General features: G+C 37.4%; 1 protein-coding gene across 1 annotated transcript in view; it reads left to right on the top strand.

Moving 5' to 3' along the window:
* The window catches only part of LOC145769023 (uncharacterized), a 169,802-nt gene extending 156,418 nt beyond the window's left edge, over positions 1 to 13,384 (top strand). Inside the window, exons 136-150 of the mRNA XM_082580621.1 lie at positions 3,005 to 3,100; positions 3,220 to 3,330; positions 4,470 to 4,577; positions 4,752 to 4,859; positions 5,636 to 5,737; positions 6,000 to 6,224; positions 6,526 to 6,636; positions 6,722 to 6,826; positions 8,515 to 8,619; positions 8,877 to 8,975; positions 9,539 to 9,719; positions 11,173 to 11,361; positions 11,837 to 11,983; positions 12,181 to 12,269; positions 12,364 to 13,384. Coding sequence (XP_082436747.1) covers positions 3,005 to 3,100; positions 3,220 to 3,330; positions 4,470 to 4,577; positions 4,752 to 4,859; positions 5,636 to 5,737; positions 6,000 to 6,224; positions 6,526 to 6,636; positions 6,722 to 6,826; positions 8,515 to 8,619; positions 8,877 to 8,975; positions 9,539 to 9,719; positions 11,173 to 11,361; positions 11,837 to 11,983; positions 12,181 to 12,269; positions 12,364 to 12,540 — 1,953 coding nt within the window. The 3' untranslated portion in view covers positions 12,541 to 13,384. The remainder of the gene's footprint in view (positions 1 to 3,004; positions 3,101 to 3,219; positions 3,331 to 4,469; positions 4,578 to 4,751; positions 4,860 to 5,635; positions 5,738 to 5,999; positions 6,225 to 6,525; positions 6,637 to 6,721; positions 6,827 to 8,514; positions 8,620 to 8,876; positions 8,976 to 9,538; positions 9,720 to 11,172; positions 11,362 to 11,836; positions 11,984 to 12,180; positions 12,270 to 12,363) is intronic.
* Positions 13,385 to 16,176: the final 2,792 nt, after the last annotated feature.

Here is a 16,176-nt window from a genome sequence, read left to right as displayed (position 1 = left end):
ATTCATCCCCGACGCCGACACACGCCCAATCGGCCTGACACTACATGGGTGCGCCTCAACCGTCTCCGTACGGGCGTCGGCCTTTTCCGCTCAACCATGCACCAATGGGGAATGGCTTCTTCCTCCTCCTGTGAATGTGGTGCCGAGGAACAGACCGCAGACCACATCATCAATGACTGTACCATCTTCAAGCCACCTAACGGAGTGGAAGGTCTGCGCGTCATGGATGATGAAACTAAAGACTGGCTGCTCTCTAGCAGCCTTCCAGTGTAGTCCGGGAACATCGTGAATCTGGGGTGGTAAAAGGATAGACCCTCGGCCCCAGAAGCTCAGACGACGACGACGACGTTATGCCGTTGTTAAAACATTTTCCAACTAACCCCACCCACTATTTTCCAACTAGCCCCCTTAGCATATGACAAACTATTTTCCTAAAATATTCAAGTATGGTGCATTAAACTAAAATTTGTTTATTTTTTAGTGTTGTAGAACACCTACAGCTGACACACATCAAAAAATTTCTTCCTATCTTTAACCATATCGACGCATGAGATGTTTTTAAATACGCTAAAAAATTTACTTCGAAAGTAAGAAAACACAAAATTGTCAGCCAAACAAACATACCTTGACTCAACAAATCGAAACTAACATGGATTTGTGTGTTTTTATAAACTACTTCACATGTTTGCAGTAAATATTTAAAAAAGTTATGGAGAGTTAAAAAAATAATCATTTTTCAACTAACCCCGCCTTCCAACTAACCCCACTCTCCCCTAATTTTGAAAAATTTTCACTCAGAGGCATTCTCAAAAATTTAAGTGTCCGTAGACTTGATAATTCTTAAAGGCATACTAAATGAAATTTTCAAACGGGAATTAAGCATTAAAATGCGTAAACTGAACATTCAAAAATACATTTCTAAAAGAATTACCGAAAAAAATTTGTTTTCAATGGCACTGGCAAGGCCCAAAGTCCAATGTTTCATTTATTTTATTTTTTATTTTTTCTAAATGACCAAAAAGTGCAAACACTGCTCGAGAATACGTCACTATCGACAGCAATAACAAAAGCCACGTTACCACTTCTGATGTTTCAACATCAGATCTGATGTTTTGAGCAAACTGTCTGATGTTGAAATCTGCTGTTTTGATGTACATACATACATAGCCTACAGTTAAATCGCCCGCAGTTACAACTATTGCGAGATCAACTGATTGCTCACCTATAGTGACGTAGACGGTACAGTCGCACGCTTCGCTGCTCACGCCCATTCTCGTTTTGAAAGCTCTGACAAAAGTGGGCGCGGAATGCTGATTAGACCGCAATGGGGCAAAATTTTATTGAAAATCGTTTTATGGTAGTATGTTAAACACAAAGAACGTGTACAATCGCCAAGTCAGGTTTTTCCTTTAATATTCCTTTAAGAAAAAGTGTGCGTGGTTACCAAAAACTTCTAGAACCACTGACACAGAACAAGAAGTATTTGAGAAAATTTAGGACAGTCACACAAAGTATTGAAACAGCATTCAACGAAAAAATACAATACCGTACTTAAAATTGAAGGATTTGAAAGAAGTCATACATCTTCTACGTTTTAGATAAAGTGTTTCTTGTTTCTTTTCATGAATACACTCGCATCAGAACACTTTCAAAACTGTAGGAACTGTTTTATGCACTTCAAGTAATCTTGATCTGCGTCTTTGTCCATTTGCACACAAGGCAATTATTGCTTACTGCCATACCTAACCCTATTTTTGTTGGCTAATAGCATTTTTTGTGTCTATTCGGTGAACACAAACAAGGCTTACAAATACGAAGGTTTTTTTTTTTTAATTTTGTTTGATTTTGAAACTTTTAGTATTGTAATTTTTTTATTTTGAAATTTCTATTTGTTGTGAAAAACTATGACTAATTTAAAATCTTTGCGTTTTAAAATAGTTGCACAAACCTCTCCGAACAAAATATTTAAGTGCGACCGGCTTACGAATCACTAATATTCATGTTTTCCGAAGAGCACAACATGTAGTCCCAGAGCTTTGAATTCACCATTTCTACTAATTAAATATTTTGAACATGAAGCTTCAAAGGAATTAATGCTTTCAACGTGAAACGAAATATTAAGGCAAGTTTTTTAAAATTAATTGATAAGGCAAAGACGTTAGGATAAATCCCCTGTCAAATCCGGTTATGCGTCAACTCAAAGCCGGAAATTCAAAGCGGTCGATTCAAAGCGGTCAATTCAAAGCCGACAATTTACTCACGATAAAGACAATAGCCCTAACACTAACTCTAACCATTACCCTAACCCATGATAACCCATGGGGACTCTAGTACCCTAACTCTAACCATAACCTTAACCTTTCGTCTTTGAATCATCGGCTTTAAATTGCCGGCTTTGAATTTTCGGCTTTGAATTGTTGGCTTTGAATTGTCGTGCTACCGTCAAATCCACTACATTTGAGCACCTGGCCTGCTTCAAGTTCAAAGAGCACAGTGAAACATGGCGTTTGTTAAACTTAGAGGACTTTTTTTCATTGGTGGACATATGCTATCAGCTCCCTACCATCTCCCAACCACCGCCACCGATGTCGATATTTCAGAGTGAGCGAGGACCACCAACATTATTAAACAAGTCGTTGGTAGAACCAATGCACTGCCTGCTTTTTTTGTTTCTGTGTTCAAAATTCACCGCAGCAGTAAGTCTGAAATTGCCTGCCCACATAAGTCTTCACAGGTAGTGCTTCTGGTAATCTGCGTTAAGTTACTAATAGGCGAGATGAAAGTATTAATTTCTAGCACGTAAGTTCGCCTTGTAAAACTAATGCGTCCCTGCTACTCATACTTCAACCACCATAACAACTTAATCTACTTTTTTTTGTGTTACCGAGAGCACATTGGTGTTGCACTTACTGAATTATCATAAAAATTTTATTTTATTTTCATAAGCCATCTAGAATCGATTTTTGGGCACTGTGGTGCATTATTTTAATACTTACTTTTTCAGGCTGTGTACAGACAAAAATTGGACGGAAAAGACATAGACACCATGGCAACCCCTTCAATGAAGCACGTTGTTGGCGCAAATAAGTTACAAAGTGATGTAGGTCTTATCTGAAACTACATCTGCTATCTTGTTTGGGATAAGCAAATTATTATATAGATTTCTTTCGTTTTTGCTGGCAGGCTAATACTATCTACAAATGTTCTTCCATTACGCAGTTGGAATATCGAAAAGATTTTGACGAAAAAATCAAAGGAAAAGGTTGGAAATTTATTAAAGATACTCCAGCCCAGAAGCATGCTGAAGAAATTGGGAATGTGCAAAGTCAAGTACGAATCATTTGCACTAGTTAGAACAGTTCAGTTTAATTTCAACAGTTAATCCAGGATTTCTCCCCTACGCCATTTAAAATTTTTAAGAGTATCGCACTCAAATTTGGCTTTGTCATTAAATTGAACAATGCTTTTAAGTTAAAAGTGTTGTAGTTTTAATTCTGTGTAGTTAGTTTTTTACTAACGTTAGAAAAACTAAACATCTTAGGTTAGATGTCAGTAAGCTAACCTACTTCAAAGCAATTCAACGGTTCAAATAATCAAACTTTCTGTTAAACTCCACATTATATCGAGAAACAAACAGTGCAGCTACAAATTGTGAAAGTCGCAGTTTGCATAACATCACAGTTGGCTCTTTTATTGCACTTTTAGATATTCCTTCATTAAACATTCATTTTGTAGTAACTTAGGATATTTACCTACTACGTCATAAAAGGGCATCATTTTTGTATTAGCAGCATAATTTCCTCAACATACCATTTAATTCAAGAACTTTAGAACTTTTATTGTATTTGGATTACAATGAATGGCGAATGCTCGAACAGGCAAGAGTAATACGGCTCTAAATATTGCCCAGCTTTTTTTGTCTTATTTGCGCAAAGTATGATTTTCTGTCGTGGCTTTAATTCAAACAAAATGTTGAAGAATGATCATCAAAGAGAATAGTGAGCGAGAGCTCGCAAATTGTAATATCATTTTTATTACAATGAAAAGGGAAGTTCATACTTCATCTATCGCTTTATTGCAGTTTTAAACAATAAGTCTTCGTTAATAAACGCACCCTCACAAATGCAACGCCAAAAAATTGTTCTGAGTACGCCGCTTTGAAGTCAGTTTGAGGACCAGTGAGGAGTCAATTTAATTGCAGTAAAGATTTGTTCTTATTTTTGACAAAGTCATGCAAAATCGCAAGAAGATAGAGAGACATTTGTCTTGCCTTGCGCTGCTTTCGTTGTAATACGTGACGACTTTTGAGTGATTTCCTCGCTTTGTGCCCAGTCGCAGGTCGAACAGTCTCATTGCTTTGCATAGGTTTGAGAATTTGTTGAATAAATTGTGAAGTGATTGCAATGTTGTCTGTGACAAAGTGAAGAACTTTCTTGCATTCTCTGACAATATCTTCTACTTTCTTTCAGTATAAATATACAAAGCAACATCGAGACAATGTCGGGAAAGGATTCACAACAATCACTGATCGACCTGACATAATGCATGCCACGTCACGCAAGGACGTTGTCAGCGATGTACGTTATCTCGATTCGCTTTAAAATAGCTTATGCTTAACTCACTTTGTGTTCAAAAATTTAGTTTATGTGCAGATGCGCACAAGCATTGCAATGTTTGCTTTATAAAATTGTAACTACCATAAGCATTAACTGTATTCACCGTATAGTGATCACTGTGTAATATTCTTCTAGTACGAATACAAACGTAGACACCGAGATATGGCTGGGAAAGGATACACGTTCACACCTGATAATCCAAGTCAAATACACGCTGAAGAAGTTACTCACACTCAGAGTGAGGTTTGTGACATCGTTTGCGATCCATTTGACTAGAACATCTCCATAAGTTGTAAAAAATGGAATTTTACTGGCCAGTAGCCTAGTTGTGCACTAAATGTCTCACACAGGTTTCGATGCATCTACCGCAATATTCAGCATCGCGCGCTTTGAACGTGAAATTGCATTTAAATTTGTTGAGTTTGGAAGGTTCTTGATTCCTGAAGCCATGCAAGGTTTGGAGTAACAGCTCGGTGAATTAGAACGTTGTCAGCGCTTTTTAATCAGAACACTAGTTCACCTCCAAGCTAGTTAGCCCCAACCAGATCAGTGGCCGAATGGTTTCCTTTTTGTCTGTAGTGCTAGTAGATCTGAGATCGATTCCGGGTCAAGTCAGATCGAAGACTTTAAAACTGTACCGATTGCGTTCTTTCTTGCATAACGCAGTGAGAATAAGTTTGGTAATAATGTGATGACATCGTAAATCTGATATAAAATCAAAAATGAGCCCTGCCCTTCTGCTAAAAGACCTTAGCAGTTGTATTGCACGACAATAAATAAAACTATAGCATTATTATTATCACAGTCGTGCCTTTCTTGAAAAACGTGAAACAATTTTGGTTAGTTTATTGTACCTATCCAAACCTACTGAACGCAGTAACCACTTTCTTTATTGATTTTAAGCTTGATGTTGATAGTTTATGGAAATAATTTTATGGCCGACCTACACGGTATTCAAATTAAGTATCAACAAACAAGAAAATAGTTTCTTTCTAACTTGTTTCATTCAAATACTTTAGCTTCAGTATCGTCGCAAGTATGGAAATAAAGGAAAGGCCTGGGTTGTAGAAGAGTCTCCGACGATAGGACATTCTATTGAAGCCCAAAAGCTGGTTGGAAGTGTAAGTTGATATAGCCTAAGCAATATGCGCACCACGACTGTCACCCTCGGCCCCAAGTGCAAGCAGAGCTAATGTCTGTTCAACATTTATGTGTTTATCAAAGTTACCTTTGCATCCTTGTTTCTAAAAATCTCGAAACGTTGTTCTAAGGTAGACCCAATAAAGATTACCAATATTAATATTCTATTTCCCTTTCTCTATTTTTTGTGTAAGGTTATTTTGTCCCATTACTCCTGAGAAAATGTGTGAGTTTTTTCGCTAGATTGATTACAAAAAAGACGCGAAAGAAATAAACTCTCGTGGTACGAGCGCCGCAATGGAACACACACCAACATCCCTGCAGCACAAAAAAGCTCAAGAGATACTCGATGACCGAAAATATAAAGCTGACTATGAAAAGAACGTTAAAGGTCACGGTATGACCTTTGACCTCCATGGTACACCCGCTATGGATCACGTGAAGCATGCCGAGGATATAAAAAGCAATGTGAGCACTCAATTCATAATACAAGTTTACATTGTTAGATGTAGGTAGCCAATTTCTTAGCTCTTTTTTGTTTTTGCAGTATAAGGTAACAACTGAGTGCGGCAAAATACTAAATAATAATAATAAAATAAAAATAGTACAACAAATGTTCCAATTTGAAGAAAAATTAGGTTTTTTGATGTATTTTTCAACAGTAGAGGATTTCTTCACATGTGTGTAAATAGAGCAAAGAGGAGGTTGATATGTTGATTTATGACAATGCTTTGTTCAGTCAATCAATTTTTTTTGCGATTATTGACAGAAATTATATAAAGAACATTACGAAATGTCAATGAAGGGAAGGCCAGCCAGCGCACTGATGACTGACCCACAGATGGCTCAAGCACAACAAGCTAATGATCTTATAAGTGATGTAAGTCTCATTTGAACTTAAGATTTCCAATGTTGAAACTTGATTTAGTGTTGATGTAACTTGTACTCATAACAACGCATTACAGGTAAAGTACAAACAAAGCTACAAGGAAAGCGTTGGACGGTCCCATGCTGTGGTCGAGACCCCTGAAATGATACGTGTAAGGAAAAACCAAAAAGCTATTTCCCAGGTAGCCCATGTGATTAACAAATTCATCTAATAGTTATTCTCAGTTTTTTTTTTTTCAATTTATGTATCTTTTCAGACCGTTGTTAGTCTACTAACACGACATACCAGTGCATGATAGATCCGAAAAATATTTTTTGTTGCTAGCTTGTAGGCTAATAACCTATTTACTATCGGCATGACCAAATTGCCCACATTGGTTGGTGTGGTTTTGCATTTTAATCCTCGGACTGTTGCCGGGGAATTATTCCATCAATTGTGAAGAGGCAGTCCTTAGAATGCGTTGCTCAAGCGCACACCCCGAGAGTCAAACCAGCACCGCTTGTTCTTGAAGCTTCTTCGTTCACGAAGCCACGCGCTAACCAACTGAGCTATCGGGGCGGAATAAATTAACATAAATATTTAACATTAAAAATGGACATAAATTAAAATTCGAAGTTCTGGTAATCCACTTTTGGTTAGCCTACTATAACATTTTGGCATTTAGCTACCGTTTTCACGCATTTGCATTTCTGAGACATGACATGAACTGTAGGATACATATGATACGCACACATAGCAAAGGACAATTCAATCAATTTTAACGTAAAAAGTATTTGAAATCATGTTTCTAATTTATGCATTTTCTTTCAAAACTTGGAGAGATCTTGATTGCTAAGTGTGTGGTTTTCAGGTTGCAAACAGTTATAAGAAATATGGCTGTGGAGTTGAGCTAAAAATATAAGACTCCGAGTCTTCGATTTATAACTTGCCGATTCCAGATTCAGTGTTGCCATATATTTTAGGGTTGCCAAGTTCTTTTTGGTTTATTCAAAGCGAGCAATCAGTAGCCTAGTTTTATGAACCGTAGTTGTAGTTGTTTAAAAAGTGTTAAAGTTATTGTTCTGTAAGTAATACAATCTCGGGCTTATTTATCGTATTGCAAGCTGTTTGAAATTGCAAAAAGAAATGTTATTGTTCATCGTTTGGTATCAACCTGGAGTCCAGTCGATCTTTTTAACAACTCCTACTTCAGATACGCCAAAATCCCTTCGACTACACAGCTCTGATAAAGTCTTTAATCAACTTCTGTAAATTCATCATAGTGGAACGCTTTTACTACATATTCTCGGAATTATGGCTCTTACTGGGCAACTTCTATGCTGCATAATTTCTAGTTGGTGCCTTGGAAGAACTAGAGATTTTTACTGACCTGTCCACAAAAACTTTGGGAACAGTTTGCAGCAATTCTTTAGAAAAATGTTTACACTAAATCAAAGCTCAGTCAAAGCGAAGCTTAAGTACCCACATTCGTCACGCATCATATTCCTGGTCAATGCTTGTTATAAGCTACGTGTTTTGAGCGTCTGAAACGGACTCATATTTTATAACTTTTTAGGTTCACAAAATAGCTTCTCATAACTTATCTACAAAGGTTCTTTTGATAGTCTTTTTACGAAACTGTCTAACTATGATGCAAATATTGCAATTCGTCACAATTCAGAATTAGATTGGTGTTACCAAATGAGTGCGGTTGTACATCGAATCCAGCGTTAGCCTAACTAACTGCAGTATCCGGACCGATTTGCCTCTGAAACAAATAACAACACCCAGCGTAGCCTATATTTCAAATTCTGTACTCAAAGAAGGTAGACAGCGCATTACAGATAAACAGCGCACTTGTTGGGGCTTTAAGCACGTGTTACTTCGCAGGTGCAATACAGAGCTGATGCTGAACAGATGAAAGGCAGACAAACTGTTTTGTTGGACACTCCGGAACTGCGACGTGCCCGACAAAATGCTCATAACTTTAGCTCGGTGATTATATGCAATGTCGTGTTGTAATCTTTATCTTCTATCACAACAATTGCCCTGAAAACTTGGGACCCATTTGTAACATTTTAATAATTTCACTTTGTTATTTTATTTTAACATTTCATAGGTAGCCTACATATTATCCCTAATACATGATATGCATTTCATAATAGAGTAGATGTTACTGTATGTTGCCAGTGTGCATACCGATTCCAGAACAGACCGAATTTTTATATCTCATGTTTGATTGTTTTGTTTAGTTGAAGTACAGAGACTCGTCAGTGAAGGGAACCGGTGTAACGCTCATAGACACTCCGGAGATGCGCATGGCCAGGCAAAACGCAAAAAATTTCAGCCAAGTATTATAATTAGCGATTATAAACTATTTATTTGTACTGTAGATGCTGTAAATTCTTTCTAATTTGCAGCTATGTTACTTACGTTTTGTAATTGGAAGTCTGTTAAACAAAACTGCAGTTGCTCATGATGCTTCATGTGACGCATAAACTCTTTTCTTTCTCCATCGCTTTCAGAAAAAAAAGTCTCATGAAACTTTCAGAAAAGGGTTTCACGTTGTATGTTTCCTCTGGATAAGCATCACTACGGTGCTCGGTACTTCGTTAAAGCATTAAAACATTTTTTTTTCTTGAAATCTCAACATCATCCGATGGGGATTGTTATGAAAGTGAAACGTTAGCATCATACAGTATTATACAAAAGCTACAATGAGATTTCAACTTTATACGTTGCGCTTGAGTTTGTGTAATAAGGTGCAAAGATCTGACTGTAATCGATCTAATTTCCTCAATGGCTTCTACACAGTCAAGTATATCTTCCGCGATAGCTACCGTAGCTGCAATTTAGTTTCTTAACAACCGATTAGTGATAGCAGAAAATTTTTTCTGATTTTTTTTTACCACAGATTAAATACCGCGAAGAAGGGTCAAGCAATCTAACGCGACCCACGCCTGTAGTGGACGATTTAAACATGAGAAGGGTTAAGCAAGCCACAAAGATATCAAGTGATTTCGCCTACAAGGGGCTGAAGGATAAGGCGAGCGAGATGGAAAAGAAAAGGTTTCAAGTGGTTAACCAGCAACCAGGTAAGGTTTCGATGTTTTAAAGGGGTATTAAAGGAAAAACCTGACTTGGCGATTTTCCACGTTCTTTGTGTTTAACATGCTACCATAAAACGATTTTCAATAAAATTTTGCCCCATTGCGGTCTGACCACCATTGTGCGCGTGCTTTTGTCAGAGCTTTCAAAACGAGATTGGCCTGAGCAACGAAGCGTGCGACTGTAAAAAACGTCATAAAGTCTACGTCATAAAGTCTAGCAATCAACCGATCACGCAATAATTGTTACTGCGGGCGATTTGACTGTAGGCTATGTATGTATTTACATCAAAACAGCACATTTTAACATCAAAACAGCAGACAGTTTGCTCAAAACATCAGATTGGTAACGTGGCTTTTGTTATTGCTGGACTTTATGACGTATTCTTGAGCTGTGTTTGCACGTTTTGGTCATTTTGAAAAAAATGAAAATAAATGAAACACTGGACTTTGGGCCTTGCCAGCGCCATTGAAAACAAATTTTTTTGGGTAATTGTTTTTGAAATGTATTCTTGAATGTTCAGTTTACTCATTTTAATGCTTAATTCCGGTTTGAAATTTTCCTTTAGTATGCCTTTAACAAATTTTGTGTAGGCTATTTATTTTTATTATTGTCGGAGAAATAAAAAAGCGACAGTATGAGATATTATCTGATGAGGGGTTGTAAGTGATGTTATAGACTAGAGTTATAGACCAATAGCTCACTGTTGGTTTTAACATTTTCTCGGTAGCCTACATCTCAGGTTTATTTTAATAATATTGAGAAAAAAAACTAAATTATTCAAAGACATAAAAATTAAGTCTTAATCGTGGCGGACTTGAAATCTTATGGACGGGGTATGTGAAAAGTCCAAGCCTTTTTTTTAGATATTGCTTATGTCGATCACTATTACAGTAATTGAAAAAGGAACAAACTATGCTATACCAACGGTTATGGCCATCTGTGATTGAGAGTAAAATATGAAAAACAACCAAAGATCTTCAGTTAGTGAAAGTAAATTTCCAACAAGACAAAGCAAGCCTAAATCGTGGAGATCATGAACCAATTGAGGGAAAACCACTTTGCTGTCTCCCTTGACTCCCCGACCTTGCTTTTGCAGAGAAACCAAATTTACCTGTGACAAAGATACAGTATTAACACCACTTTAACTTTACAATTATTTTGAAGAACTGAACATAAACAGTACGTATATAAATATTGTTTCAAAACGACAGTTATCCCGATGAATACCCAAATTTTTCAATGTTCAAGTACAGTATAGTTTGTTGGGGAAAAATAGATGGAGTTTCACAAGGTAGCCTATGTTTCTGGCCTGACTGTTGAGTAACGTTTCCCAGATGAGTTGTTTAGTCTTCTACAGTGTGAAATATTGTCAATAAACATACGGTACTCGCAAGATTAATTGTATAATACAATATTGTGATGTATTTTCCCCTTTAGATAAAACATCCACAACGAAACAAACGCTACCAGGAGGACCAGTCATGCCTCCTGTGGCAACACACGAGATCGTCCGGTCGGAGCCAATGAAGCGATGGAGAAGAAATCCCGGATCGATATTTGACTATGACCCGTCCGATTATAAGTCCGACGCCGAATATGAGTTAGGCAGGCCACATGCTGCTGGTGGTGGGTGACATGGATCTTGCATTATTTTCTTGTGAATGTCCTGATTAATTTTTGATTATTGTTAAATTTTTCTGTAGCTTTTTGTCAACCAAAACATTAGCTTTTTGTTATAAGATTTTTAAATTTTAACTATATTTTTAGCTTCTGCAATTTCCAACACTGAAACCGGAGGTTCTGTTGAGCAAGCTAAAATACGAAAAGTGTCTATTGAATTAAATTAAGCTGTCTCTAAAACTATTGCTGAAACGTTGGAGGATTATAGCTGGCTTGTGAATAAATCGCTCTTTTAAACAAAGATTAACAACGGTATTTGTCGCTCTCTAAGTTAAATAAACTTGTGCATAGATTTTAATGTTTTATTTATATTAATTGAAATGATTGTTATTTCTGCGATATCTTGTCGCGAGTGGTCAAGCTGTTTTGTTTCACTTATACTTATTACGTTTTTTTTTATATTTTTCATGGAACTATAAAGTTCTGAGTTCATCAGAAGTAAGAGCAGGGACTAACGACGAATTTAAAGACAGTTGTCACTCCGACATCGATGATTATACAGTTTTGAAAGGATACAATCCGAAAACTTCGAGAACTCAAGCTGTGTCTTGGACCGATTATGTTTCAGGTGATTATAGTATTAAGTTTTGTAAATATTGAAATGCTATACAGCATTCTAGCCTACGAAATAATTTAATGTTTTACAAGGATCCAGTTTGGTGGTGTAGAAGATAACCTACTAGACTGAAGTTAGAAACAAGGGATGCGTGCCTAGGGTTTTGTTTTATGCAGCATCAAAGCTTGAACTATTGTCTGTTATTGTAGGAGTAGGCGGAGGGCATCGTCATGTTGGAGCGCCGTCTTCCGTGCAAGATTACGACGCAAACAAGACAAAAAACTACAAAACTGGAAAAGTAAATCAAGTGAAAGAAAGCTCTTATTTCTCAAGCATGTTAAACCCAGAATTATTGTGATGTACAGAGTACCGTAACTTGCTAATTTTTACAGAACCAATATCAAGCTATGTATGATTACGTAGCAAATGATGATGATGAGATCACGTTCAACGACGGAGACCTGATCGTTAACGCGCAACCAATCGATGATGGATGGATGTTTGGAACGTGTTTACGAACTGGAAAAACTGGAATGCTACCTTCCAACTATGTGCAGTTACAAGCCTGAATAACACATGTTCAAAACAAGACTTGGTCGGGACAGTAATGTAATAATTATTGTCGATGAATTGTGGAGAACTGAATCGTCGCAAACTAATTCACTCTAAAGTATTTAACTCCACAACCGTTTATCAGTGCCAGAGGATTTCTTAACTAGTTTTATCGGTAAACGCATTGCATGTAGTTTAATGTTAGTAGGTACTAACTCAATGATGGAAAATGTCGTTTGTAGTGAAGATGAATGTGAATAAGCAAGTTAAAATGCATGGAAAATTTTACTCTTAAACATTTTCTGCATGTTATTTGTTGTGCATCCTTGTAACAAAATGAAAGAGATATAACTTTCTCAACGAATGGTCATTAGAAACAAAAATAAAGTTGTAAGCCTACTTATTTGTAATTTAATCACAGCTAAAATAGAAGAAAGTGTTTTGAGGACGTACTATCATGAATTGGCTATAGATAGTTTTGCTCTTGTGTTCTTTGATTATGGATCAAACAATTCTACTGTATCGCACTTGGGCCGATCAACGTTGTGAATTATTTATTGGCATAAGATTTAATTTACTTCGGTGTTAGAAGCCGGTCTAATATAATATAACGCGATTTTCTTACTATTTTTTTACCCCTTCCATTTACGTCAAGTATGAAATATTGTCATCAATTTGTATAATAGGCTACAACATAACGGCTCCGACAATACCTCCCAACGCCCTATGGGGGCCAATTAGTGTTTGAACAGCCCCAAAGTGTAATCTGTAGATTACTTTGTGTTCATGGGAGTGTTATGGACAAAGTGAGTAACAATGCAGTTTGATTTGCGGATTGTCAATAAATGATATATTGGATAATTTGCAAGTCCATGATTTTACGATACATCATTTTTGAAAGTGGATAGCTAGGCAAGATCGTGGGCACATTAGTCCTGATAGCATCTGCTGTAGTAGCCTAACCTTAGGTCCGCCCAGAGGTAGGAAGTAGCGCGCTACTTTTTTGGTAGCAAAAACGCGACTATATTTTTGTTGAAGTAGCGGCTGTAGCCTACTACGTTTTTTCAATGCAACGAAGATGTGCTACAATTCTTTCAGTTGCACTCCCGCTACTTTCCAACAGTGAAAATGACTCGTTTTCGGAGATTTTTCATGGAAACAATCAAAGCAGAAATCATTCGACTATGGTGGGAAACATCAAGCCACGTTGATATCGACAAGAGTGACATCAACCAGTCACAAATTTGAGGATCTATTTTTTGGTGTGTTTGTGCCATCGCTTGAAACGTCGGTAGGCTACGGAAAGAAATGTCAATTGTGGAGGCCTTTTTTCCAGACAGATTCAAGTCCTGGAGCTTTCCTAGTGCCCATAGTTTTTATAACGTCTCTTTATTAAATTCAACACCCCCATTTCTTCCAGTGCTGCGATGGAGGGATTTTTCTCCGATTGAAAAGACGTGCTGAAGCCAAAGCGAGTACAACTCAGCGACTCGTATTGTGAAATGCTTGTGTTTTTGAAAAATGCGTAACAATAAATTTCACCTAGAACGTGTTTTCTTTAACGACGTTGAAATGGCAGTGTAAACGAATGATATCATTCGTTTTCAAGGTCGTTTTGACCTCACAAAGGGCTTCCTATGCCAGTTTAAGTTAAAACAAAAGTAGCGGTAGCGCGCAACGTTTAAAGTAGCCGAAGTACACCTCTGATTCGGCCAATATGCCAGCCACTAGATTCTAAGCTATGGCTAGAGATGATAGAAGTAGGGAGTGCTCACTGAAAAAGGAGGAAAACTTGAAGGTTATAATGTTTTGATGAAATTTGATGCAACAACGCATGTTACCTGCCCACGTGTGTACAAAGTGGGTATCTCCAAAATAAATGTAAGCCTACATCAGCTTATATTAGGGATCTCTGAAGTTCTTCAGAGATCCCTGGCTTATATTATTGACATCCTGCTTATTTGATACTATTGTTAAGTCATAGTAATGCAGCTGTAGACTTCACGCTACAGTGGTAACGGGAGATAGCCTCGCACTGCAGCGGTGAGGTTCTGCCAATGCTCCCAAAATTTCAAATAAAATCTAGCAATTCATTTGATGAAATTGCCTTTATTTAAACTTACAAGAAAATGTCCGCCTCGTTAACTCAGTGGTCCGATTCATCAGCTCGTTGGATATCACGCGACGCTGATTCGGCTTTCAGGTGTGCGCTTGAGCAACGCATTTCAGAACTGTACTCAACTCATCGGTACTTAGTCGATGGCATAATTCTCCGGCAACAACATTTTAACAGTAGGAAACTTTACTCTGCCAATCTCAGTAGCCAGCCCTGCTTTAAAAGCTTCTACAAGTATGCGAAACTACTAGGAATAACTTATCAAAGGCTTTGTCAGTCCGAAGATAAAGATAAAAAACAAAACCAAAAGAAAATTTTTTACGAATGTTTGAATTTCGCAGTGACCTTCTAGCTGCCCATATCGCAAAAAATTATTCGTGGCGTTTCCAGAGCTGTTGAGAGAATATTTTGAGGCCGTACCAATGAGATCTTCTGGCCACAAATCAAGACACTTTTTAAAAAAAACACATTATATCCAAAGAATAGGCTACTCGGTGATTTCTCAAGTTTCCGGGCCCCTCGGAAAGGTTGCGAGAATTCCGGGCCTCAACTTTCTAAAAGGTACCATAAAATAATCCCCTATGCTGAAACTTTACCAACAATTTGACCAATCAGAGCGGTGCTGATCGGTGAAGCGTGATATATTGTTGGAAAATGAAATCAGTGAAGCGTGATGCCAGTTTTCACGAATGTCGGCACTTAGCTTATCGATAAACTAATCACTAGCTCCCACAGTTACCCTTGACAACACCATAGATCAGGGGTCTCACATTGCGCTGGGCAGGAGCGGCTCGCTAGTGTGCGCTGCAGTGCTCCCACAAAAGTTTTCACAAAAAGTTTCTCAAATATCTTAGCGTTTCTTCTGCCCAAACTGTATTTTATGTTCTCTGTTCACAAAATTGCTGACTGTTATAAGTGTAAATTATATTTGAAAACTCTGCGTGTTGTGAAATGTTTTGCGCAAAGTTGCAATAAAAGAAACACTCGATTGTGACGTTAAAGAGCCGCAAGTATTCTTGAAATGCCAATACAAACGACTAGTAAATGTTTGTGCTGTGTACAAACAGCACAATTGACCAGGATGCTATCCCAAATAGAATGGCAAGTGTAACGTTGTGAAATTTCACGTCGATGGTTGCTGCAAGCAGTTAGGATTTGTTAGGGAGATTTGACGTTTCAATGAAAGCTTGGAATAGCTTGATATTCTTAGACAACTTCTTGGAATAGCTGATATTCTTATTATTAAACAGTTAAAAAGTTTTAAAACTGCAGATAGTTCATATGTTTCCGTCAGGTGGGTGCTCAAGATTCTGCAAGAGCAATGGTAAGCTGGCTTTACAAGTTTTAATTTACATGGAAATGTATGTTAGTCACTTTAGAATTTGCGATTTTTTTTGTCGAATAGATAGGCTAATGACGAAAAACAAGCGTTTTCTCTTTTACCCTTTATAACGTGTTATTCACATTTGTTTGTTGATCGTCACCTTCATAATATTACACATTTGCGAAACTCTTAAATAAGCCAGCTTTATCTCAA

Source organism: Aplidium turbinatum, chromosome 4 (assembly GCF_918807975.1).
Source record: "Aplidium turbinatum chromosome 4, kaAplTurb1.1, whole genome shotgun sequence".
NCBI classification, from domain to species: Eukaryota; Metazoa; Chordata; class Ascidiacea; order Aplousobranchia; family Polyclinidae; genus Aplidium; species Aplidium turbinatum.
This window is presented reverse-complemented; position numbering and strand designations above follow the sequence as displayed.